This window comes from Fundulus heteroclitus, chromosome 9 (genome assembly GCF_011125445.2).
Source record: "Fundulus heteroclitus isolate FHET01 chromosome 9, MU-UCD_Fhet_4.1, whole genome shotgun sequence".
Classification (NCBI taxonomy): domain Eukaryota; kingdom Metazoa; phylum Chordata; class Actinopteri; order Cyprinodontiformes; family Fundulidae; genus Fundulus; species Fundulus heteroclitus.
Genome location: NC_046369.1, coordinates 3,027,908 through 3,055,653, shown reverse-complemented (window position 1 = coordinate 3,055,653; position 27,746 = coordinate 3,027,908). Strand labels below are relative to the sequence as shown.

At 39.0% G+C, this 27,746-nt stretch overlaps 1 protein-coding gene across 6 annotated transcripts in view; it reads right to left on the bottom strand.

Annotated features, from left to right (window-relative positions):
• atp11b (ATPase phospholipid transporting 11B (putative)) overlaps positions 1–27,746 on the bottom strand; it is a 67,813-nt gene that overhangs the window by 28,517 nt on the left and 11,550 nt on the right. For all 6 annotated transcript variants that reach the window (XR_004931649.1, XM_036140842.1, XM_036140843.1 and 3 more), the window contains exons 2-18: positions 26,727–26,843; positions 25,661–25,750; positions 21,526–21,606; positions 21,184–21,291; positions 20,078–20,206; positions 19,232–19,335; positions 16,229–16,276; positions 15,631–15,695; positions 15,236–15,317; positions 14,999–15,149; positions 13,705–13,902; positions 12,840–12,998; positions 8,597–8,781; positions 4,824–4,892; positions 4,164–4,237; positions 3,955–4,058; positions 2,865–3,046 (exon numbers count right to left, since the gene is read on the bottom strand). Coding sequence is in view for 5 of the 6 variants with exons in the window: in XM_036140842.1 (XP_035996735.1) it covers positions 2,865–3,046; positions 3,955–4,058; positions 4,164–4,237; positions 4,824–4,892; positions 8,597–8,781; positions 12,840–12,998; positions 13,705–13,902; positions 14,999–15,149; positions 15,236–15,317; positions 15,631–15,695; positions 16,229–16,276; positions 19,232–19,335; positions 20,078–20,206; positions 21,184–21,291; positions 21,526–21,606; positions 25,661–25,750; positions 26,727–26,843 (1,946 nt within the window). In the remaining variant the exon portion in view is untranslated. The remainder of the gene's footprint in view (positions 1–2,864; positions 3,047–3,954; positions 4,059–4,163; positions 4,238–4,823; positions 4,893–8,596; positions 8,782–12,839; positions 12,999–13,704; positions 13,903–14,998; positions 15,150–15,235; positions 15,318–15,630; positions 15,696–16,228; positions 16,277–19,231; positions 19,336–20,077; positions 20,207–21,183; positions 21,292–21,525; positions 21,607–25,660; positions 25,751–26,726; positions 26,844–27,746) is intronic.

Sequence of the window (27,746 nt, the reverse complement as noted above, 5' to 3'; positions counted from 1 at the left end):
GGTGACTGTGCTGGAAATGTCGGTAAGAAACACCCAAGTCTGTTTTTGAATAACTGGGGATGTGCAAAACCCTCTTTGGATTGTCTGGGGGAAGGAATCTCCCAAATCCACTCTGGTCTTATTTCTGTCCTCCTCTTTTCCTCATAAACTTGTCAGAATGTTTGCTGCTTGTGACTCTCAGCAATTTTCAAAGTAAACAGTAAAAGCAGCAAAGCTACAATGAACAACTACCATAGTTTTCAGACTATAATGCGCACTTAAAATCCTTACATTTTCTCAAAAATGTATGATGTCCCTTATATATGATCACCGTTGTGCTTACTGACTGATTTTATGCGGTACAATGCGCTCAAAAATCTGTTAAAATTTGTAAATACGACTTTGGTTAGCAACAAAGCTGCCCTGCTCAGTGGATATTCTGAGCATTACGGTACCCTGTGTCACTACCTGATAGGACCCCTGAGCTGTCTACAAGACTGCCTGACTGTAATGTCTAAATGTAAGGCAGCCTGGAGTACGCGCTAGCAACAATAAACCTAGTAAGTTAATTCTATATAAAAGTTACATTTATTTTGGCCTTATGCAAGAAACAGGGGTGTGTAGAGAGCTGTGGACGTGGAGGAGTGATATTACACAGTTGGGAAGATTATTTAATGCGCCTTATGGTCTGAAAAATATGGTAACACTTAAGCTAACTGGATACATAAACACCAGAAGTGCACAGCAAGAGGAAACTAGCAAGGAGCGAGCGCACACTGGCGTTACGTGAACACATCACAATGATTGGCATGTGGGACAACCAATAGATAAGATGATCATCCACTATACCTTAAAATGTACAATTATATTACCTAAAGATACATTAATCAGGCCTTTCCAAACTGATACCAATTTTATTTTTTTTATACCAATTTCTGGTTCTGGATATGAACCAAAGATTTTTTGGATCTGGATCTGAGGAGCAGGGCAGCTGTGTCTATAAAGCACGAACAACTGACCTCCAGTAAGAAGCTCCTTAAAACCAGAGATGCGTCTCACATTTGATTTCCTTCCACTTCTCCGTGGACTGAAACACATTAAATCTGCAATCAGAGCTCAGTTTGTTCACCTCATTACTTCAGTTTAATCTCGTGACAGTCTGCCGTGTGATGTTGGGGGGGGGGAAAGTGGCCGAGCATTGCCAACGACTGTGTGAGCGAACTGAGACCGAGAGGAGATGAAGTAGAGAGCAGAGGAAGCGACAGCAGATAAAGGAAGAAAGAGCCAAAAACAGCAAGAGCACAACAACGTCCAAAATATTCTTTGACTATGGCTGAATATTCGGCCATTTCTGATTCACATGGTAATAATAACCTGCTGGTGACGTGTGGTTTTTCAAGCGGTGAATTGATAATAGCATGAAGATAATTATTAAATGCATTTGGTCATTCCATTTCAACCAGGTTAATTACCCGTTATTCAGTATATTTGACTGTACCTTTGTCAACCCTATAAAATCACTCATGATGTATCTCTCCACCAAATTATTTGATTGTGCTTTTTCACACTTGATTTTGGACTTTCCTTTTTTCTTTTTGCACCTCTGCTGGACGTTGCTCACTCCTTGTTTACTCATTGTGTGCATGTCCAGCATTGTACCTCTGGTCACGTGTTGTCATTATGGTAAATATACGTAAAAGCTTTGTTTACTAACAAATAGAGCAAAAACCAAGTGTAAAACACAGAAATAAAACATAGTTGGCCAATAGGGCATGATCATTTAATTGGAAAACCTTTAGGTATTAAATTATTTATAGAAAGAAAATGGTGGGAGTTTGTAGTTCTAATGCAATTAATAAATAAGTTATTTCAATAATCTTTAATAATTTTCTTTACTTCTTTGACTTTCTGAACACCGATCAGAGTTGCTCAAGGAAACAACTGGTAAGTCCAGACTATAAGTCGCAGCAGAATAAAAGTCGCATCAGTCAAAAAATGTGTTATAAAGAGGAAAAACACATATATAAGTTGAACCGGACTATAGGTCGCAATTATTTAGAAACAAAATAAAATCCCAGACTAAAAACTGACATTTAATCTGGTAAGGCAACGTATTCAATTACACAGCTGCATCCACAACAAGCTAAATAAAATGGAACATATCTGGGAGGTTGAATCGGGTAAATTAGCATAAAAAGCCACCAACTCCGACCGGCAAAGTTCTCGTTAGCGCATTTCAGCGTAAGGGGTCGTTATGCTGAAAGTTGTTAGCTCAGCTACATGCTACACGGATGTTTCACAGCAACATAAAGCTAACATGCATCAGGGAAGCTGTAAACCGCGCGGACAACAGAGCTGTAAGCTAGCGCTAGCTGCTATTAGCTTCACGTACAGCCCAGTAACAGGGTTCTGTCGCGGTCTGGTGCCTTCAAGGTGTCTCTCTGCTGAGTGAATGCGGACTGAAACTGCAAAACAACGTATGTACATGTGTTCGGTCTTTTTTGTTTATAAGTTAATGTTTGAATAAATTTTTAAGTGGTACAGGAGCAGCATATAGTTTTCACAAGCCTAGAGAGCCCTCTTGTGGCTATAGACGGTAATGCTTACTACTTGGTTCACGTTGGTCAATATGAATCACCATTTAAAAATAATAAATACGTTGTACGTAATTATAAGTCACAAGATCGGCCAAACTATGAAAGAAAAGTGCGACAAATACAGTAATTGGTGAATCTCTACTATTAAAGGCAAGTAAGACTTCAATGATCGGCCATAATAAAAAAGAGCCCGTTCCTCATCATTTCTTTCAACGGGTTATTAATCGTAGGAGCTCTTTGTAGGCAGGGAAACAACATTTTTCTGATTTAAGTTCAAAATCTCCGTACTTGTCTTCCACCCCGGTTGCTCCCAGGAGCTGCAGATCTCTTTCGATGTAGGCGAAGGCTTCCTGTAGTTTCTCCTCCCTCTGCTGCAGAGCCGTGCGAGCAGAAGTCAGGCGCTTGTCCACATCGATGTACTCCTCTGGACTGAAGTGGCGACACGCTACAACAAGGGTACGCAAACCTTTCTAAAAAGTGGAACAAAGAGATAACAAAAAAAAAAAAAAAAGGAAGGTTGTATAAAAACAGGAACCGCAGAGGAAAGGTTTATGCTTGTGAAACATAAAATAAGACAAGTTAGCTCCACGTCAAAGGGCAAATATCAAGTCTAGAGATCTGGGATGAGAGAAGACGAGATGTATAAATATTATCGCAGCTTGGGTTTAATTCACCAAAGCAGCCTTAAGGCGCGATGACCACAAATCAACAGCGAACCAGAGCACCAACTCTAGGGGCTGAAATCTGACGCTATGATGTGGAAGATGGACGTGTGTGGGCTCAGAGAGCAACAGAGCAGAAACTGATCACCGTATCGTGTCTAAATGCCAGGCTTAGACACAGAAACAGCAGACGCATGGATCAAGAGGCAGATAGATCAACATTCAATCTTCCGGGGCTTGAATTTGTGTGTTTTTTTTTTTTTTTAAATGTCTCAAACAATCCACTTCCCCAAAATATGGTACACTGCAAAAACAGAACTAACAATAAGTCAAATTTTCTTGAAATGAGTGCATGTATCCTTGATTTTAGCAGGTAAACAAGATGATCTGCCAATGGAGTGAGTATTTTCACCCCTAAAATAGGATAATTAGATATACTGCACTTGAAATAAGATGATAGAGATGAGTTGTTCCTATTTTAAGTGTAAAAATCTCATTGCATTGGCAAATCATTTTATTCACCTGCTGAAATCAAGGACAAATGCACTAATTTCAAGAAGGATTTGACTCATTTTTAGTTTTGTTTTTGCAGTGTAAAGCACCGGGATAATTTTAGTATTTTTCACTTTTCTACAGGGCAATGGTATGAATATTCATAGATATGCGTCAGTTTCAGCAACAAACACGATGCAGTCCTCGGCATTAGAATTTCTCACCAAGGCGAACTCGTCCACATGCAGCCTTGTTTTTTCGATCTCTCCATTAGTGGAGAAAGGCAGGATGGCAGACTCAGCACCCTTTGTGAAAAGCACTGTCCCTCCTTGGAAGGAGAAGAAAAGAAACATGGGAAAAAAAAAAAAAAAAAAAACTTAATTGTAGAGTTTTTATTTTTTGACCTCGTGATGAAAACAGCAGATAATGGTACCTGAGGGAGCCTGCAGGATGACGCTCATCCTCCTTCGATTTGGATCGAACTCCAACACGTGGAGCAGTTTATACCTGAGGGCAAAGAAGACCAATCTGGCTGATAACATTTAGACAAAGAAAACAGCAAATATTCAGGTTTAGTTTGGCTTTCTGGTGTGACGTGTGCACTGCGTGCGTCATTTGCTTGGTGTTTAAATTTACAATCTACAACATGGAGCACGTAACGAAATTTGTTTGATGAAAATGCTAAACACTGTAAACAAGAGGATCACTTTTCACTGCAAAAACGGAAACTAAAAATAAGTAAAATCATCTTGAAATTAGTGCATTTGTCCTTGATTTGAGCACATAAATAAGATGATCTGCCAATGGAATGAGTATTTTGACCTCTAAAATAAGATAATTAGATATGTTGCACTCTAAATGAGATAATGGGAATGAATTGTTCCTATTTTAGGTGTAAAAATCTCATTCCATTGGCAAATCACCTTATTTACCTGCTCAAATTAAGGACAAATACACTAATTTCAAGAAGTTTTGTTTTTGCAGTGTTGTCACTTAATACTGGCGACAGTAAACATTGGCGCTACTTCATGCTCACCTGTTATGGTCGGGGACCCGTTTAAATTAGCGGCATGTTTTTGCGAACTCGACTTACTTTTCAGATTTCCCAAATGTTTTGATCTCCATGGTGTCTCCGCTGCAGCCCGTGAAAGCCACTCCGATTCTGGAGACGAGGGAATGAAACGTAGAATTATTAGCAGAGATAAATGTTTGCCCTTCAGATGTTGCGTAACCATTCAACTTAGCGGCAACCTTCCCATAACATTTTTTCATGTTCAACCGTTTGTTTGATAGCAATCTGTTTTTCAGTCAGCCGTGCAGTTTTAGTGGCTCCTATTCAGAGTCAGGAGGAACGATGCTAAAGTTTACGACCTTTAGACTTTAAGAAAAAGGTTGCATTGCAAATTGTAAAAACAAATGGCAAGCCAACAAATTGAAATATGAATAAAAATAATGATGAAACTATTGTACTTTCTCAATGCAAAGAGACTGGACTATAGAGGAACATGAAAAGAAGTCAGTACACGTCTGGACTGATTTAAGAGATTACTCTCCTTATACTCATAGGGAGTTGAAGGGGGTTGGGGATTTCTCATAATAAAAAGGCTTTAAACCACATGGACGATATTAGGTAAAACCTTTGCCGTTGTAAAACTGTAACCTTTCAAAATCTTGGTAAAAGTTACAGCAGTAAATGGGCCAAGTCTGCTGCCATCTGACTGAAAACACTATGGAGGTGTTGGAGGGGCCCAGTCAAAGTTCTGATATCCGTCTGTGGCTGGATCTACAAATGAGGGTGATGGCAAAGAGGCCAATATGGAGCACATTACCAAAGATTTATTGTTTTTATTTTTTTCCCAGTGTCCTGTCTAGCAATGTGGCAATAAGAATTGATGTCTTAATGCCAAATAGAGCTCGACAGATTTTACTTTCACAAGTAGAGCAAACAGCTTTCGCCATAATGCTCCGCTTGATTTGTGCATGTAAGTAGCTTTATTGTGATTCCTGCAGGGAGAATTTCAAATTATATGGACACTACAATGGGAAAGTAGGAGAGTAAAGGAAGAACAAGAAGAGAGAAAAAAAAAAAGAAAGAGAAGAGGTGAAAGAAAGAAGAGATAAGGAAGAGAATGATAAAACGTCCTCTGTCTGCTCCATCACCTGGAAAGAGACGCAAAAAGAACAGCACAACCAACAGACATAAAGCAACAGATACAATCGTGTAACACCTTGATACCATTGCTAAATGTACTATTATTTAAGCTGACATGTGTAATGTGATACCTTAAAAAAGAAAGTGAAAGAAAATAAATAAATAAATTATAGGCTTTCTGTATATAAGTGAACATTTAATACCTGGGACCCAGCACCTGTGGGAGATTGTGAGAGTGCACTAGTTTAGGTGAAAATTATCCAGAAGGAAATGGCTTGATAGTGGTTGTGGAGAACCAAAGACCCGCCTTCCCCGAGCACAGAGGCAGGAGTCAGGGGACCCATAACCCCGGACTCCCAAAGGGGCCCCCAAAGCAGTGCGCCCGAGAGGGGCCATTCACAGGAAATCTGCAACCCCCCCCCCCCCCCCCCCCAAGGAAAGAGGGCCACGGGGACGAGCCCGTGGGCTCCGCCGGCAGCCAGCCCCGCTGAAGTGGTCCTGGCCAGAGGCCCCAGGTGCGTCCCGCCCCCGCGGCAGGGGTCCTGGGCGCCTCCCGGGGGGCCAGGCCCCGCGAAGCCGCCCCCGGGAATGGGTTGGCGCCCACCCGGGAAGATTTATTGTTTTTTAAATAGCAATAAAAACATGTAAAAACCCGGTCAGCAATAGTCGTGAGGCCGACTGTAAGATCGCTCCGGCTGCGCTGAAATGTACCCAAGGCGGCTCTAAGCCCCGACAAATAGACGCTGTAATGATGGTGAAGCTTGCAGCATGAAAAGAGGCATTTTTACCTTATCTACTAACATCAAGGCAAAAAAGACAAAAGAAAGTTGTGAATCATGTCAGTGAAGTTATTTCAAGGTAACCACGGGCAAATGGATGTTAAAGCCCAAGTTAAAATAGCAAATTTATACCAAAGATAAACCATATAACTTGATTGAGATGTTTTCATGCTGCCGTCGAGCTTCCAAGGTAAAGAATTTACGGTTAAATTCTGTATCAGGAGTGTTAATTTTACTTTTCCCATTAAACGCTTCGTGCAAAACCCGAGTCCTGGTGACTGATCGTAGCTGACGACAGAAAACGTTCAGATATCCAAAACACCGCAGAGCCAGAATGAATCATCAGCCTTTAATTTAACCATTAAACAAACAACGTTTATGAAGTAGAACGGAGTTACCTTCATACCGACCAACATGCGTTAGCTCCCTGTCCATCGCTGCTGTGACTCCTTTAAGCTTTCAGGAGAGGAATAAACGCCCTCTGACTAAATTAAACATTTAATCATTTTACCAATGTTTTTTTAACTAGATCACTCTGACCGCGTTGCCTTCATAATAAAACATCCTGGGATCTTCTTGTCGGAGGTTAAGAGGGAGAAGCTGCTGCAGGTAAGGAGCGCTTCGATTTGGGACAAATGGCGACGGCTGATTGGTCGGTTACTGCCCAGCCTCAGAGACTGATTGACAGGCGGCGTCTGGTCAATTATAACACGGGTTTGATGACTGTAATACTAATAAGGATTAATAATTGATGATTTAAGAAGAGTAAAATATTTCATGTAACATGTCTAATGTACAACGTAAATAGAAAACAGAAAGTATTTATTTAAATATTATACTCTAATATTGTTGCCTCATTCCATATCAGAAACAAACTTCTTGGTTGACTTTAAATTTAATCCAACAGGTTTATGAATAATTTTATGCTCAAGTGTAAATGACATTTGCAGAACTGTATCGCTGACCTGATTCGTAGTTTCCACAAAGATTAAATCTAGCCAAGTAAAACTCTGATTTCTTTCCAGGAATATTTCCACTCTGTTGTTGTCAAACTACCAGCTGTTCTTTTTTATTTTAGGTACTGAGTTAGTGGGGCGCCATTTAAAAACCTTATTTATGTCTCTGACCCTGAGGCCTCCAGACACTCCAGAAACACTAAATTATTGCCTGTATTAACTTTCTGACACCGGCATGAACCGGTGACTGGGCACCAGACGGCTATAAACCCGCAGCCTCTGCTTGCAGCCGGCAGATAAAAAAAATAAATAAAAAGAACTCTGCGGCAGGTAAAACAAAGTCCAGCATCATGTCACAAATTGGGCTTCATATACAACGTTTCAGGTAGCTTTGCAGACATTATACACTGCAAAAACGGATCTAAATATAAGTAAAATGTTCTCAAAGTTAGTGTATTTATCCTTGATTTGAGTAGGTAAGATTGATTATCTGCCAATGGAATGAGTATTTTGACCCCTAAAATAAGATAATTAGACATCCTGCACTTGAAATAAGATGATGGAGATGAATTGTTCTTATTTTAAGTGCAAAAATCTTATTCTATTGGCAAATAGTCTTATTTACCTGAACAAATCAAGGACAAATGCACTTATTTTAAGAACATTTTACTTATTTCTAGTTCTGTTTTTGCAGTGTATGTTTGATTTTTGTTCATCAAAAGGACAGCTGAAGCTCTTCTGTTTAGCTCAAAGAATAAGAACAACCTAAAAAGCATTATTGCCTCATTAAGAGTTGTTTTTTCCTGCATTTTTGGCACCGCCCCAAAGAAATTGACGTACTGCTCATTAATCCAATTAAACTACACAGTTTTCACATGCATCACAGTAATAAACCCGTGGACAGGTTATGTTTTGATATTTTCACAACACATTTTAAGCAACAGATGACATGGAGATGCATTAAGACGTAACGCTTTACCTCTTTGTTGCCTCGACCAAAGCCTTTTCGTCAGGCGAGGAGGCGTAGTACTCCATGTGGTTGGAGGAGAAGCCGTTGGCGTGGGAGAAGGGATCCCCTCCCAGCAGCGAGTCGGGCTGGTCGTAGCTGATCTGAACTGTGTGACACAGCGACACGGCCTTGAGGAACAATATCTCCTCCCCCATCTGGGTAGAAACAACAGGGAGGAAGGAGAGATGAAGCAATTTCACGTCTTCTTCTGAAACCTCTGTGTAGAACAAGCAAATCTTTTCTGTTGCAGTACGAATACATCCATAAGGACGGGGAGCCAGACTCTGCATAAGCAAATGTATTGTATGCAAATGCACCAATTCCCCCCCCCCGGTTCGGCTTCAACTGATGCACTGCCTGGTTTTCTCCATACATTTAAAAAAATGACATTGCTAACCTGTACCAAAAGTATAGGCCAGGAAGATGGAGCTTAAACAAACTTTTCCAAAGAAATAAGCATTCTGACATCCACATTTACAGCTTCTTGTGACTCCACAGCTACAGCGGTTTGATATTGATTAGCATGTTATGTTGAACTTTAGTTATTTATACGGCTTCAGCTTTTTTCCTAGGCGTAAAGTTATAGAGCAACATCTCAGACGAACTTAAGGCTCCCAGCAGCGCCTACACTGAATCAAACAGCAGCGGCATCAAAAGGCAGGAAACGGCTAATTAGTCGGTATGAGGAAAGTTTTTAGGTGAAACGTCAGTACATTAAACTTATGTTAAAAAGAAAGTTGAGCCATTTGCAACAGCGGGAATCACTCCCTTTAAAAGAGGAAACAAAACAAGAGAAGCTCACAGAGCCGACACTAGTTCATTAGTTTGTCAACGTTTAACCTGAAGTCGGCTCCTTAACACTGATTTGATCTGAACATAACTAAAGCACTGCTGCAGCACTGCTATTATTTTAGGCTGTTTTACTTTCATAGAAGGAACTTTATGCGTCTCCTTGCAGTCTTTGTTTCTAAACTGCCCATCTCAAATATTTATACTGACCTCAAAATATTTATACTGACCCCAATACTGACCAGGGGTCAGTATTGGGGCCAAAATTGTTTATTCTATATATAAATGACATCTGCAAAGTTTCGAAAATACTTAAGTTTGTTTTGTTTGCAGATGATACTAATATTTTTTGTACAGGTGATAATTTGGATCAGCTTGTAGTTGATATCAACTTAGAGTTACGTCACCTTAAGGTATGGTTTGATATTAACAAATTATCATTAAATTTGGTTAAAACCAAGTTTATATTGTTTGGAAACTGCAAAAGCAAAACAAATGTACATATCCTAATAGACAATAAGACAGTAGAGAGAGTTAAGGAAATTAAATTTTTGGGAGTAATGATAGACGATAGGATTTGCTGGAAACCTCATATAAAATACATTCAAACAAAAATATCTAGAAGTATTGCTGTTCTCAGCAAAGCAAAACATTTTCTAAATTATGCTGCTCTTTATATTCTGTATTGCTCACTTATCTTACCTTACTTGAGTTACTGTGTGGACATATGGGGTAACACCTATAAAACCTCACTGCGGCCATTATGCACGTTACAAAAAAGGGCCATTAGAATGATTCACAAGGCAGGATTCCATGACCATACTAACACACTATTTATAAAGTCCTGCCTCCTCAAACTCCCCGATCTGGTAGAATTTCAAACAGCTCAGCTGATGTACAAAGCTAGAAATAAACAACTACCGGATAATATTCAAAAGCTGTTCACTGATAGAGAGGGGGGATATTAACCTGACAACAGCCAGCTGTATGTCTCGCTCCGCCTAGCTTCACTCACATCCATCTGGGACCTCTCCATAGCAATTGCCTTTACTGAAGGCTGGGCCTTATCAAAACTCCTTGCATATGATTGGATAAGCCACTTGTCTGTCATCTTTATGGACGTGCTATTTCAACCACTCACACCGAAGCTAACCCGTGACGCTGATGAGACCGACGCAGGAAAAAAAACCCTTTTTTTTTTTTTTATATGTGTTTGCGGCTGTAGTGCAGGGTTTCCCGCAGCGCTATCTTGGCGAGGCGGCCGCGGAAAACGTGTCCCCCCCCGCGAGCCGGTCCGCGGAAAACGTGTCGTCCACCCCCCACTCCGCGAGTCAGTCCGCCTCGCATAAGCAAATTCCGGCGGGAAACACTGTAGTGGCACACCTTTTATTGACAGTGAGCTGACAGGAAGAGGGGGGAAGACAGGCGGCAAAGCGCCGCGGGTCGGAGTCGATCCCGGGCGGACCGCGTCGAGGACTAAAGGCCTCCCAATATGGTTCGCGCTAACCGCTAACCGCTCCGGGGCGCGTCGGCGTTGCGCGTCCGCGCCCCGGAAAACAAAACTTGCCAAATCCGGTCGGGAGAAGGGCGAAAACATGGTTTCCACCAACAAAAGCCTTCAGAGCCGTTCTCTGATGTTCTTTTAATGAAACAATATCAGATAGATTGGACAACACAGAAGAAATAGCAGCATCAATGCTAACACTTGCTTCCTCGATGCGAGCCGCCATTGTTGTTGTTGTTGGTCACTTCTCCACTACGTCACATCCAGGAAACACCCGCCCTGCGTCCTGATTGGCCAGACCAAAAATTTGGTTGGGGAAATCACTTTCAATGAGCCATGTCCCAGATGTATGTGAGTGGAGCTAGGCGGAGCGATACATGCAGCTGGCTGTTGTCAGGTTAGGGGGATATGACTTCAGGGAAAATCTTAACTTCAGAATTTTGAGGGTTCGAACCACCATGAAGAGAAAGTGCCTTTCAGTCTGTGGTGTAAAGGTCTGGAATAAACTCCAGAAAGAGCTGAAGCAATGTCCATCCATGAGCCTGTTTAAAAAAAGGCTTAAACTGATGTTTTTCAACAGGTATTGTAATGAGGAGAGATGAATGATATATCTGAGCACTGTGTATGTGTATGTATGTTGATATGCACGTGTGCATTTATGTGTATGTATGTAGATGCATATATTCATATGTGTATATGCATATATTCATATATGTATATGTGTATAAATATAATTGTTTATATTTTTTGTGAATTTTGGATCAATACATTGTTGGTTAATAGGAAGTTACTTTAAGTGAAATTAGAGGGAGTAGGGGTATGAAAAATAAGTTTTACTTCTTCATACCCCTTTTCAGACAACTTTCTTTAATCACTAATCAATGTCAGAAATCAGGGTAAATATACCTGATATATTTTATTTATAGGAAAATTTTGTTTATCTCATCTCTATTTATGTTCAAATGATTTAATTGAACTGGAACAGAAAATTTAATTTAATGTTTATCAATTACTTTTTTATGTAGTGCTTGGTTGAAGAATTTCCTAAATTGATTATTTTTTATTATTATGTGGTACTTTCTGAAATTGATTTATTTAATATTTGTTAAATGTGTTAAATTTGTTAAATTGTCTGAAATAAATTCATTCATTCATTTACACTGCAAAAAGGGAGCCAAAAGTAAAATTTTATCGAAATTAGTGTATTCTTCCTTGATTTGAGCAAGTAAATAAGACTAGCTGCCAAATAAGAACAATTCATTTCCACTATCTTATTTCAAGTTCAGGATATCCATTAATCTTATTTTAGGGGTAAAAATACTCATTCCATTGGCAAATAGTCTTGTTTAGCTGCTCAAATCAATGAAAAATATACTCTTTTCAAGATAATTTTACTTACTTGTAGCTCCCTTTTTGCAGTGTATCAGTACTTTTACACTCTTTCCCTGCAGTATGGGGATCACGCGATCACACTGAAGAAATCTGACTGTGTTCTGATTATAATAGTACCGTTTGAGAATAACCTTTAAGCAGGTATTAAACACACTGTTCAAACTCACATTTCTGTATTAAAATGTTTTTTTACTGCTCTGATATAATACTCTAATTTAAAATGTGTTTTCCTTATCTGTAAACAGAACATCACCACAATTAAGAGAAATAAAGGCTTTAAAACATCAGTCTGCGTGTAATTAATCTACATAATGTGATTTACTTATTAAATGAAGTTACTAAACTAAATAAACTTTTCATTAATATTGTAATTGACTGAAAATTGAGTGAGGCACTGAGAGATTCGGACACTCAAAGCTGTAACAGAGCAGAGGAAAATTCGGCCGTGATCTTTTTGCATACTTAATCTTTAAAGACGGTCGTAATCATTGTGTTCAACGTCACAGTAACTGCAATCGTCTGCATTACCAGGCGAGGTGATGAACCATCTGGCGAGTCTTCGGTCATCCCCTCTGGTACCAGCTTGCCGTTCATTTCCCGGTACTTGACGCCATTTATCGAACACTCCCGGAACTGCATCTCATTTTCGGTTAGCGTGCCTGTCTTGTCTGTGAACACGTACTCGACCTGTCAATGAAAAAAAAAAAAAAAACACACACGGAGCAGAAATTAAAGTGGAGGATCGATTAGTGCAGAAACAGAGCATGAACCATAATGGCCTTTTATGGAAGAACGGCACGTTGACGTTTGCCGTAAAGAGGTAACGCTCTTTGTTTTCTAGCAGCTATGTGGCACGTTGTTAAACCAGAAACATTCTGAAATTAAATTGATAAAATCGACAAAGTGCAGCAGTATACACTGCAAAAACGGAAACTAAAAATAAGTAAAATCATCTTGAAATTAGTGCATTTGTCCTTGATTTGAGCACATAAATAAGATGATCTGCCAATGGAATGAGTATTTTGACCTCTAAAATAAGTATGTTGCACTCTAAATGAGATAATGGGGATGAATTGTCCCTATTTTAAGTGTAAAAATCTCATTCCATTGGCAAATCACCTTATTTACCTGCTCAAATTAAGGACAAATACACTAATTTCAAGAAGATTTGACTTATTTGTTGTTTTGTTTTTGCAGTGTAATAGCACGGGTCTGCGTGGTTCATTCATATCCGCTTATACAGAACATGGATTAAAACACTAAATGTTTAAGTAAAAGAGTTCTGAAGAGGAAAATATCCGCATCAGCAGATATTCAAATTCCGGGACCGAAACATCCTGAATCTTTATAAAAACCATTCGGCTGCAGATGTTTCTTCACTCCTGTTCCATACCTGGCCCAACTCTTCATTCAGATCAGACGTGTTGACCTGAGCTTTCTGGTCACTTTCCTCATGGTACAGGTCTAAATCCCAGCCAATGAAAAAGGAGCCCAGAAACTTCTGCATCTCCACAGTAACGTAGAGTGAGATGGGGATGATAAAGTTATACAGCACCAGGAATGCCAAGAAGTCTGAAATGAACTTAAGGATCTGAAGAAAGATGAGGAAAAAAAAAAAAAGGACATTTATTACAAAAAACACGAATAAAAACAACACAGTGAAAGAAAGAAATCAAAACAGCAAGGACGTCTAGATTTTATAAATCTTAGCCACACAGAGCGATGAGTCCTCAGCACTGAGTAATTCATTCCTATTAGCAACTCAATTACACATTATGAGACAACGGCATCAAAAGTCAGCTTTATGAAATGGTCAAATGGGAAACAAATCTTACGAAACAAGTAAAATAAATCACAAGTATTTATGGAAACAAGACCAAAATGGGCATCAATAAGACGGTTTTACTAGATCAGGAGATTTGTCAAACAATACTGGTCTCCTAATTAAGGATTAGTGCCAGCGATAGGCTCTCTTTGTATACAGTGTAGGGCTGGATGATATAGAAAAAAAAACAACATTGATAAAATAGAAATCATATTGATCGATATCGATAATTATCAACATATTCAAAATATATATTTTATGTGCAGCCCTGGCCATTTTATGCTTTTGTTTACTGACTTATTTTTAGGTACAGAACACACAAATTTTTACCAAATCTGCACGTTTTTAAAAAAGAAAAAAGAACGCGTGCTCTCTGAACTCTTTGAAGGGGGCGGAGCTTGGTTCCTGGGTCTGCGTTGTGATTGGTTGGGAGGATGTAATGAAAGTGATATTAACCTACATGGCTAGAATGTAAAAGGAACTTTTAAACTGTTTTTCTATTGAACTTTTTATTGACCCTTTTTCTATCATCGATATACGTCTATCGGCAGATATATATTGTTATTAAATTATCGACCAGCGCTAATACAGCGTCAGAGACCCTCTGGCAGCTTCTCTGTGTGCAGGTTCAATTATTATCTAATCAGAATGAGTTTTAACTGTAATGAAGAAAACAGGTGTGTTGTGTTTTGATGACATTCAAGTGGAAAATGCACAGATTTCAGACGCAAAAAGAGAGACAGAAGAATCACATTAACTAAACTGAAAAATTTCTTTTCTGCGTTTCCACAAAGCTAACACCAAAAAAACAGAAAGCCACGATGAAGGAACTCCTCCAGTAAGTGAAGCATAGCAGACTAACCGGACTGCTGTTTCTCTCCTGTTCAGTCTTCTGATTATAGAACGGCTCGTCCCATTTGTCCTCAGCCTGCCAGGCGTACTTCAGAATGGTGCTGAGGATGGCCTCAAACAGCAGGATGACCAGGTAGATGATCAGGAAGGTGTTCATTGACCTGGCAGGGAGAACATCATGAAGTCGGATACTTATTAACAACACAAAGGCTTTTTTTTTTGTGTCACTCGTCCATAAATTACATACTTCTCCACCGCAGAGCGTTTCTGGGACTTGCACTTATAGTTGAGCGCCATCTTGGACTCCATCCCAGTGTAAACTGCCACACCTGCAACAGCGCAGTAAGTCCAGGAGTTACATCATCTTTGGCGCTATTCCAACATATAGTTCATTAATTAATGATGGAAAAAAAAATTCATGCATCATTGACAGATAATTGATTTTTAATTGGTTAAACAAATTAACCCCGATGACAAAAGATTCCAAAAGGGACCAATAAACTTGTTAACTGAGCTTAAATACATTTTAGCTCTTACAGAGGGGAAACCTCATGTAGAAAGTATACATTTCTAGATCTTTCCTTCTAGCGTAAATGTCTTTTTTAGGAGTATTTTTTCTTCATATTTGTTATTCTGACTCACCAAAAATCTCTTTGGTATTTTTCAACCTTGCTCCTCGCAGCAGCAGGTTCTCTGGACCCAGCGGTCTAACAATGAAAAAAAAATAAAACTGGTTTAAAATGAGCACAAGTTAAATATGTTTTCACCTTTATGTTGAACGTGGGCCCAGCCAGATGAGACCCACATAAAAAAACACGTTAGTCCGTCTTTCTTGATTCTTTGGTGTGCTAAGCTGCATCGCCACTGTTAAACGCAGCTATTCTTTAGTAAATACGTGTTTAACCTGCTTCAGGCATGTCTTAAAAACAAGTCATTTTCACTGTGTTCGATAAAATGACAATAAGTAAATAAACAGATTGATTGGATTAGTTTCTCCATCATTTCAAAAGTAAAATTTTTTGACAACAGGATGTACCAGTTTGCTGTGACTTTATTGAAAAAAAAAAAAAAAAAAAAAAAAAAAAAAAACAGTATAGATTGCTTAACTTGGTTTTCTGCACCTGATGAGAAAAATAAAAAATCTGACTTTTCACCTGCTGATCTGAGAGCCTTTTAAGGAGAAAATGAGCCAATAACAACCTGCGTCTCTACTAAGTGAGAGGAACTAGATAAAACTTACCTGACGATCTCCTCTTCATGCTGGGTTATAGTTACGCGTCCTACAAATCTGGAAGATACCAAACACATTTTAGCACTCAGGAACTACTGAAGCAAAAGATGTAAACCCTGCTTGTCTGAGCAAAGCTGTTGTTTGCACTTTTAGAACCTGAAAAACAGCCATTTCACATAGGAAGACAAAGTTTATTTTCAAATGATTTGAACTGATCTAGCTTCAAGCTTTTTAAACAAACAATATGCTGCCTGAACCAATCAAGAAAAAAATAAAAAATAAAATAAACTGTATTTTAAAAGCACTTTTCATTGTTAAAAGCAATCCCAAGAGTACAACAAGATTTAAAAACAGGTTAAAAAGCCAAAGCCCAACCACACATTTTAAAAAAAGACAAGGCTTTTTTAAAAGAGGTTTTTGTTACCACAGTAAAATCAAATATATTTCTATCAGTTGGTAATTTTTCAATAAGCCTTCATGGAGATTAACAATCTCTTTTTCAAGAGTGAACTTATACTAAACATTCTTACATGAAAATCCCATAAAAAATGTACAATCAGGAAAATTGTTGCGTTTTCCCATGAACACATTGATTTCAAACAAAGCCAAAGAAGTCAATGCGAGGCAGAAGAAATGAGATTGAAGTTGATGGCTGAGCAAAGCTGGGTCATTTAATTCCATACAATAAATCTTTCTAGTCCCTGGCATTACGTAATCGACATCAGGATGCAATCACTAAATTTTGTTCTGACAAATGACCAGACAGAAATAATGCAAAAAGGACGGAGGAAAAATATAGCATCTGGATTTATTTGATCAACATATAGAATTAAAATACATGTACAAAACCATTAAAAAGGCTCCAAAACACTAAAGGCAGGGACAGAAAATTATCCAATAATATTTTGCTCTCTGCCAAAGGCAACTGAACTAGCTCCTTGTATTTGAGCGCATTGATTACAGTTTGCATGTTTACAATTTTACAAATAGGAAGTAAGCTGAAGTGGTTCAGGCATCTGCGGTTTGTAAACGGAAAATTTTACGAAGAAATTCTCCATGGTCCCTGCGCCTCCCGATGACGTCACATTATGGCAACACCACTCAAACAAACTACATTGAGTCCGCGGTCTGCATTTGTAACAAATCAATTTTATTTAGTTAATTTAGCGGTTTCATTTTTCTCAAAAGCTTTAGGCTTAAAGATGAACATAGAAAATGTGAAATCTTAGCAATTCAAAACAATCAACCCACTTTAATTGATAAAAATTAGGTAAAATATTTAGGTATAAAGGACCACACTGGAAATGATAGAACAAATATTCAAGCCATTTTACAAAAAAAAAAAAAAAAAAAAAAAAAAAAAATCAACAAATATTTGATAGTTGGCTCAATTTTTGGAAGAATATTGTTAACAAAAACGGAGGGGATAGCCAGATTAATTTATCCAGCATATATCTTAAATATACCAAATGCTACAATAAAAAATTAATCAAATTCATCACAATTTCATCTGGAATAATAAAAAACATGTGATCAGAAAGAACGACATAGTAAAAAGGAGAAATAAATGTTATTGATTTTAAAGTGAGAAATGCCGTGATTAAATTAAAATAGCTGCAGACTTTTACTAAAAATTAAAAGAGTTTATGGTTTATTTTCCTTCACAACTTAGAAAAAAAAAAATTGGAGGAAGGAAATTTCTCTTAAGATGTAACTTTGGTCCGGCAAAATTACCGATTAAATTGACTACCACAGAAGCATTCCAAAAAGATGTTAAAAGTTTTCATGCCTCGATTAAGTTACTGGAAAATAACCATAAATTAACAAAATAAAATCGATTTGTAACAAATGGAGGCCGCGGGCATAATGTAGTTTGTTTGAGTGGATTTGCCATATAATGACGTCATCCCACATCCCACTGGGAGGAGACGCCGGGGAAAACCCAGAAGTCACTGTATATGCCGCAGGGTTTCTGCTCCATGTAATTGATCATGGCGCACAGCAAAATAAAATATATATTAAAGCAACCTAGAGCATATGAAATATATACGTCCTGTATTATATATAGCCTATGTTTGCGCACTTATACTAAGCATAATCAGAGTTTGAAATGAATTTGAATATCATAAAACATTAAAATATACTTTATTTAAAAAAAAAACAACAACAACGCTGCCTGCTCACTCCTGTCTGGCTGTGAAGCTAGCTAGCGGCTAGCTAGCAGCTACCGCACGGCGCGCTGCTCTCAGGAGGGAAGGAAAAGCAGAGACGACAGTCCTGTGATGCCCATTTAGCGTCTTCGTTGCTATATTTAGGGACTTTCTTTCAAAAAGTGACTAGCAGGAATGTTTATTGACTTTTTCCTGCGTTAATGGCAACTTTACGTGAAAGCCCAATCAATCTGGAGTCGCTATACGGAGGCAGCAATGATAGCTAGCTTGAACCAACTTCCCTCAGCGCTGTCTTACAGGCACACCCTAACGGCTTCTGCCTCGCCCTGCAGGCAGCCAGAGACAAGAGCGGAGACCCACGCCCAAAATGAATCACCTTGCACAAAAATGCTGGTGATCCCGCCCTGGATTACAAAACGGGAAACATAAGATGTAGGAAACCCTGTCCCGTCTGTCCTGGGACCAACTTGGGATCCCCCAGAATGAGCTGGAGGATGTCTGGAGTTGCCTCCTGGACCTGTTGCCTGCGTGACCCGACCTCGTGTGAGCGGCAGATGATGGGTGGACAATTTCACAAATATTTTCACTTAATATAATAAGTGCTGTATAAACAGCCATTGTGAAGGTACAGCACCCAGGTAAGTTAGATTACGGAAGGCGGCTGTTGTTGACAATAAGAAATCCTCTAACCACAGCATCCATTAGACAGGCGGTAACTCTTTCCAGTTTTCTTTTATTCTATTCTTTAAAACTCAAGATCATGCTTTGGTGAAAACCATCCAGTTAACTTTGTAAAACAGTTCGTATTTGCTATGATTGTCCTAATAAAAGAAGAGAATACCTGTAAAGGTCAGCTTCCGGCTGCTGACACTCCACCACAGCCTTCAAGGCCTCCAGCTGGGACACCGACTGGCACACTGACGTCTCTGGCACCGAAAAATGGGTCTGCAAGCAAAGCAGAGTTTAATGCTGGGCTTTTAAATAACTATAAAAGTATGTTGACAGAAAAAACGTCACTGTTTTTGTAAAGTAAAAACTATTATGTCTGTCATTTTTGTATTTGTTTAGGTGAGTATACTCTAAAAAAAGAATCACTACTTGTTCAAATTATATAATAAAAAGCTATCAGTTAGACTGCTGGTATTTTATTAACCTTTTAATGTGATAAAACTCCAATTTCTTACAGGCTGAACTCAGTTCAAACAAAGACTTAAACATCAGTGCACTTTATTGTCAATCAGGCATGTATTCTTCTCATGGTTTAAGTTCAGCAGCTTTGACTTCATCCTACAAAGGCACAACTAAAGATGCTGACACATCTATGTACAATGAATTATATTGAAAAAAATTCTAACGAAAATGCAATATAGGCCTCTTTCAAACTATCTAATGTTCTTTAGGCCTCGCGATCATCTGAGACGTGTCGACATAAAACGTGGCGGTCAAAGTTAACTCAATCATTACGCATCTAATCAAAGTTAAGAAAAGAAAAGGAAAGATGGGTTCAAAGAACAAGGTGTCAGAGCGGCAGACACAAAACAGAAGCTGGAGCCGGTTTGAAAAAAACAGAACCATGTTTTTTTTTTTTTTTTAAAGATGGAAACTATTCATTTGAATGTTACCTGCACTTGAGAATGCAGGGGCACGCATGCAAAGACGTTAATTTGATTACAGGCTACCGACGAACCTTAAGGTTGGTCTCTCCGTCGAGGCTGGCGGTGGTGATGTGACAGGTGCCATCTGCACGGTCCGACGACAGCAAGACCAGGTCGGCGGGGAACGTCTCATCCTTGGCGACACGGACGATGTCCCCGACCTGAGCGGATGGAGGTGAAGAAAACAAGAAACAGACGAAGACGATACTCAGATTTCTGCTCAGAAAGGTTTTAGATGTTACGCCGTGCTGTTAGAAAACATATTGGAGTAGCAAAATGAAGCATCACAAAAATCAATAACTTACTACGATTTAATGCTGCTGCACTGCAAAAATGCAACTGAAAATTAGTACAATTTTCTTAAAATATGTATATTTGTCCTTGATTTGAGCAGCTAAATAAGACTATTTGCCAATGGAATGAGAATTTCTACCCCTAAAATAAGATAATTAGACATCCTGCACTTGAAATAAGATGATGGAGATGAATTGTCCTCATTTTAAGTGTAAAAATCTTATTCCATTGGCAAATAGTCTGATTTACCAGCTCTAATCAAGGAAAAATACACAAATTTCAAGAAAATTTTACCTACTTCTAGTTCCCCTTTTGCAGTGTGAAAGTCGTTTCTGACAAACCGTCAAAGTACAACGGCTCATTTTCAAATGAATACATTTCGTCTGGAAAGCCCAAACTGTTGCTGATGCTTTGTTGTGAATTATGTGTGTAAGAAGTTAAAAGCTGCAGCATTATGACGAAGGCTTTACTGGAAGAGATGATTTGGATATCTATGTGAGAACATAATAAACCATTTGATTGTTTTGGGCAGGAAGCCTCTGAGCTGTGAGCTTCGTTCGCCTTTTTGAGCTAAATCAAACACGGATCGTTGGGCAACAGCCACACAAATTAGTTTCTGCAAACGGCGACTTCAGAGGATTTGGATGCACTATGCGGTTCTCAGAGCCAGCGTAAGGGTAACATCAAAACTACTTCATGGTGCGAATGGGTTCTTTTAGGAGGTTAGGATGATGGATTATAATGATCTCCTCTTTACAAAGTGGTTTTTGATGAAGGAGAAGATTTCTGAACTGCAATAAATGGCAAAACAAAGGTTCCTCATAATGCAGTTTTGCGGTCTTACCCTGATATTTTTAGATCTCGTCTGCACCAGACTCCCACTGCGGACCACATACACCGGCGCTCCGTTGACCTCATTGTCCGCTTTGTGCCTCAGCCAGTCCTCGTAGCCCTGGGAAGAAACATTTAATTTAAACCTTTTAAAAACGTACAGACGCCATATAGCTGAATACGTTTTATTAACGAGTGCAAAACAAATTTTATTAGGTTAGCCTCAATGTAAATATAATTTGGAGTTGATCTCCATGAGATGATTTGAACTTAAATATGGCTAAACAGCAGCGTGGTGATTGTTCCACATTTTCAGCACAAGTGAGAGGAAGCTATTGTCTACTCGTGTCCTCACCTGTTTAATAGCCGTAACCGTGATCACAAAGAAGAGAGGGAGCCCACTGGTGATTGGGGAAGTTGGAGTGTCTATCATTAACTGCAGAGAGAGACGTACAGACGACAGGCGGAGAGGTGTCAACAGAGCGGTGAGACGCTCACATCTGCGTATAGGTGGGAGGAACCTTTCAGAGGCGGTTTCAAACAGGAAATCTCTACAAACTTCCCTCCAGTGTCAACCGTCACTACAGCAGAAGCAGTCACACACACACACACACACACACACACACACACACACACACACACGCTTTGACAAAATCATCCAACTCCTAATAGATCACGGCTGAGTCAACGCTTCTATTCACTAAACTGTAGAACTGACCCGACGACTTATGCTGTAATAATAATAATAAAAAAAAAACAGAAAGAAAAGCATGATTACATGATTAAAAGAATGTAAAATGTTCTTGAAATTAGTGCATTTGTCCTTGATTTGAGCAGATAAATAAGACTATCTGCCAATGGAATGAGATTTCTGCATTTAAAACGGGAACAATTCATCTCCATTGTCTTATTTCAAACACAGTATATCTAATTATCTTATTTTAGGGTCATTCCATTGGCAGATAATCTTATTTATGTGCTCAAATCAAGGACAAATGCATTTTACATACTTGTAGTTCCCTTTTTGCAGTGTGACCATTCAACCTTATCTGGAGCGGAAGGTTTGCAAAGTTTCACCTGAACATCCAGGTGATGGTGGTGTTCTGGCTGTGAGCTGTGAAGCTCTGGTTGGCATTAATTTGTCCGTACTGCTGCATAAGGGTGTGATGAAAAACAGGAAGCCCAAACAGCGAGGGCTACTGAAATATACGGCAGGCCCTGAGCCAGACTGAAAGCATGTGGTTCTACATAAATGGTTTCTCAGATCTGAGTTCTTATGATAGTTTTGAGGAACTGTATAGTATTTTCTTTTTAGGTTTTTTTTGTCATAATTTGCAATTCCTGGATGCACAAGTGTAAATAAATTAGTTTTGTTTTTTTCCCCAGAAAGACCAGGCACTTGAATTATTACCTTCTGTCTATACAGAAGGTAATAACATTTATGGGTCTATACAATGTATTTTTTTTTTAAATATTGCACACATGTCCATTATTGTACTTGACATTAAAAATACATTCAAGGTGTAAAATAAGTATTCAACGGATTATACATACATTTATAAAGGTGCAATTTACAAATAAGTCTCACCAGATGTTTAGGAACTACTCCTCCAATTATCCACTTAAAGAAATCAAACCACAGAGGTCCACATATTAACTTATGAGTTACAAAAATGAAACGGCACAGGCTAAAAGTGCTGAGCACACTTGCTGAAATGTATTTAATGCCATGTTGAAAAGCTTTCTTTGGTGACGACAACTTTAAGACGACTCCTGTACGGAGGAGCTAGTTTGGTCGGTCCTTCACACAAACTGTCTTTAGGTCCTGAAGGTTCTGAGGGCTCCTTCTACAAACCCTGGGCTTTAGTTGGTTCCAGAGATTTTCTGCAGGGTTGGAAAGTAAAGTAAAACTTTCTTTGAATTAGTGTATTTGTCCTTAACTTGAGCAGATAAATAAGATGATCTGCCAATGGAATGAGCATTTTTACCCCTAAAATTAGACATAATGCACTTGTTCCTATTTTAGGTGCACAAGTCTTATTTCATTAGCAGATCATCTTATTTATCTGCTCGAATCAAGGACAGATACACTCATTTCAAGAAAAAATTTACTTTTAGTTCCTATTTTGCAGTGTACTGTATGTCCCCATCTTGTAGAAAAGTCCATCACCCTGATAGATGGCAGCAGATATTTATCAAGAATGTCTCGGTACTTTCGTCCATTCATCCTTTCAGTGACACCAAGTCTGCCTGCAGTTTAAACTCGGTCCCTCCGGTGTTTCTGTGGCGATAGACGGCGCCCTTTGACCTCCAAACATGATGCACACCGTGGCATCCAAATAGTTCAATTCTGGTCTCGCCTGACCAGACAGTGTTCCTCCAGTATTTCACAGGTTCTGCAGACTTTGAACACACTTAAACATGCTTTGTGTTCAGTAAGGAAGTGTTATAACGATGAGTGTCCAATCAGACCATAGCTTGTGAATAAATTGCTTAACGTTTTTTTTTTTTTTTTTTTTAACAATGCTACCTGCTAATGCAGTACTTGGACGACTCTTCTGATAATTATTATTATTACTGAAATCTTGCAGGGAGCACCGCGTCGCAGCCGGTTTATGGTGTAACGATGTTCTTTCCACTTCTGGATTATGGTGCAAACAGTGCTGACTGGAACCTTCTGCAACCAGTACCATCAGTATGTTTAGTAACAATGAGGTTGCAAAGATCATCTTTTTTTTTGGTCGCTGCAACTTTGTACACCCCAGTGACAGCCGTCCTCTGCATTTAACCCATCGTTCAGGGAGCAGCGGGCTGCCACTGTGCGGCGCCCGGGGAGCTTTCTGGGGCTAAGGGTCTGGCTCAGGGACCCAGAGAGGCAGTCTGTGGGATTTAAACCAGGGAACTCCCTGCTAAATATACTCTAGGCCACCACAAGCTTCTACTTTGATAATGACCCTTTTTATTGACAGGTGGGACTAAACCTCCTATCAACTGACACTAAGGGATAGGATCACTAATCCATTTCATTCTATTTCATTACACATAACCTAAATATATGGACGTCTGTGTTTTGGCACCATGTCATCATTTTCTAATCTTTCATAATCCAAGATCCTCTTATTGCCCACCAGTAGAATTACATGCCTATAGCACAATTTGAAATATAACGACTTAAAAAGTATTCAAATCCAAATGAAAATGTTGATTTCCTGAAAGCTTCAGAAATTAAAGCTTACTTGGAGTTTAAACAAACTGATATATACGAAACAGATCCCGATGGGGCCTGCGTTTTTAGTATGCAGCTAATTCCTATTCTAACTATTTCACGACGTTCTACTGCTCAACAGACGCACTTTAAGGAAGAAATAGACGTTCATTCAGAAAAACATGGAAAACAAAGACTCCCTAAATAGACAGTAGATTAAACAGCTTGTTTTGTGTGAAAGAAGATTTCTAAAATATCAGTTTACATACTTTTCATGTACACAGAAACTTTACAACGCTAATAAGAACCAGCAAATAAGCTTCCACAAGAATTTGAACAGCAAACTAAACATCTAAAGTAGAGCTTGAATAAAATGCACCCTGACTGAGTTTTAATTTGTTCCAGAGGCAAAGCACAACTCTGACACGCTGAGTATCAAGGAATCCATTGGAGATAAGGCTGGACGATATAAAAAAAAAGCATATCGATAAAATAGAAATCATATTGATCGATATTGAGAATTAGAAACATATATTTAAAGTGCAGCATTGAGCATTTTATGCTGCTGCTTAGCGATCTATTTTTAGATACAGACACAAACACTGAATTCAAACTCAACATTTTATTCAACCAACTTTTTACTAAAACTGTAAGTTTTTAAAAAAGAAAGTGTGCTCTCTGAACTCTTTGAAGGTGCGGAGCTTGGTTCCTGGGTCTGCGTTGTGATTGGTTGGGAGGATGTAATAACTGTAATATTAACATAGAATGCAAAAGGAATGAAAACTTTTATTCTGTTGAACTTTTTATCTACCCTTTTTTCTATCATCAATATACATCTATCGATCGATATATATTGTTATTGAACTATCGTCCAGCCCTAATTGGAGATAACCTTAACCTAAAAGGATCAAACTGTCTGTTTAAGAAAATATCTCCTTCAAAAATCTCAACAGGAGACAAAAAAAAGCCTAACCCAAAAAAGCCGTCTTCAGACTCACTGACAACCTCCATTCAAAGTCAGGTTGACTGCTTTTGCTTCACTACACGGTGCCAAATACATCTGGGCATGGCGGAAAAATCTGAACGCCAAATCCATCTTCTGCGCAGGCTGACTGATGAATCCTGAAGGCGTGACGCTTTGACAACACACACACACATTACTAAGAACACAGAGACACGTTAGCATGTGAAGCAGGGAAGCTGAGGTCACACGCGACTCATGACCAGCTGAGAAACACGCACTCGCAGAACCGACTTCTTTATCTGTGCTCCAGTGTGACATTACCTGCACCAGGAAGATGATGAGGAAATAGAAGTTCGCTATCCTGCGAAACTGCTCAAACAGATTCTTAGGGACGAAGTTCCAAACTGTGTACTGGAGAGAAAGAATAAAAAGGTTCACAGATGTTGGAAAAACAGCTGCTTTGTATGATCCAATAAGCTCATTATGATCAACTACACCAGAAAAATGAACATAAACACAAATACACAGCTATATGAGCATTATGAAAGTATTATACTGTATAACCAGTTTAGCACAGCACCTATTGCCTGTCTTAGTCACCGCTCACTGGCTGCCATTACTTTGGTCTCAAAACATTTCCCCGATTTTGTTAAGATGGAAAATGTCAATAAATCAGGACAAAGACACCAGAAACTGGTCTGTGTTATTTCTATGCAACATTTTATACGTAATCCTCACCACTACTCAGGATTGTTTAATCACAGTCATCCCTGTGTGTTGGAAACAAGAAGCCAGTTTGGACCAAACCATTCTTTCAAATTGACCTAATAATTCTCTTTCTGGCACAAAAGGCTTTTGTTTGTGCCAGAAATCAGCTGTGAAGTTTCATTTTTCCCCCCAAGTCACTAATTTTTTCAGCAATACCTGCTGTCCCTCCCTAGGCAGAATAATATAGTTCTTATCAGATTTCCTCAAACCTACTTAAAGTGGAATAATTCTTTTTTATACATTTATTCTGTTTGTGGCTTTAAAAAAAAACTACAATAAACCACTACTGCTTTCCTAACAGTGACAAAGGGAAGCTGGACTAAAACAAACAAAGAGGCTGCTTTATACTAATCTGCACTAACACTTCTCACTACGTTGGTGAACATGGACACACAGCTCATCTGGCTTAGATTTGCACAGGACCAAAGGAATCTGACAGATCACCTTTACAGAGATGAAATAGCTTTGTCAAAGTTGTCTTCCTCCATGGCTTTTACAGCTAAGCATAATTGTTTATCTTCAATTACATTTTATTGCTCACGTTCACCACTAAAGCCAATAAATACCCCAAAGCGTAGTGATCACATTGAATAATTATTGCTTAAACACATTTTAATACCTTGGACGAGATGATTCTGTTGTCTGCAAAGCGCTGTGGTATGTAGTGGCCATGCTGGGGGAAACGGTTTGCTACATAAATGGTCCTGGTGTCACTCTGATGGGGGGGGTCAAAGCCCTGGAAAACAAAGATGGCAGAATGTAAAGAAAGAGACCGAAAAGAAGGGAAGGAGAAAAAAAGTTAAATGCGTCAATGTTTGAGAGCAAAATAAAACGGTCAGTGAAGTTCCCGTCTGGGAGAAAACCTCCTGGTCAATGTAAACTAACGCTAGCTGTTATTAGCTTGTCATTAACGCTAGCTTTTATTAGCTCGTCATTAACGCTAGCTGTTATTAGCTCGTCATTAACGCTTGCTGTTATTAGCTCTCTATTAGCAGAGTTATTAGCTTGTCATTTACGCTAGCTGTTATTAGCTCGTCATTAACGCTAGCTGTTATTAGCTCGGTATTAACACTGTTATTAGCTCGTCATTAACGCTAGCTGTTATTAGCTTGTTATTAACGCTAGCTGTTATTAGCTCGTTATTAACGCTCAGCTGTTATTAGCTCGTCATTAACATCAGCTGTTATTAGCTCATCATTAACACCAGCTGTTATTAGCTCGTCATTAACGCTCGCTGTTATTAGCTCGTCATTAACGCTGGGTATTGTTAGCTCGTCATTAACGCTGGCTGTTATTAGCTCGTCGTTAACCCTGGCTGTTATTAGCTCGTCAATAACGCCGGCTGTTATTAGCTCGTCATTAACACCAGCTGTTATTAGCTCGTCATTAACGCTAGCTGTTATTAGCTCGTCATTAACGCTAGCTGTTATTAGCTCGTCATTAACGCTCGCTGTTATTAGCTCGTCATTAACGCTGGGTATTGTTAGCTCGTCATTAACGCTGGCTGTTATTAGCTCGTCGTTAACGCCGGCTGTTATTAGCTTGTCATTAACACCAGCTGTTATTAGCTCGTCATTAAGACCAGCTGTTATTAGCTCGTCATTAACGCTCGCTGTTATTAGCTCATCATTAATGCTCG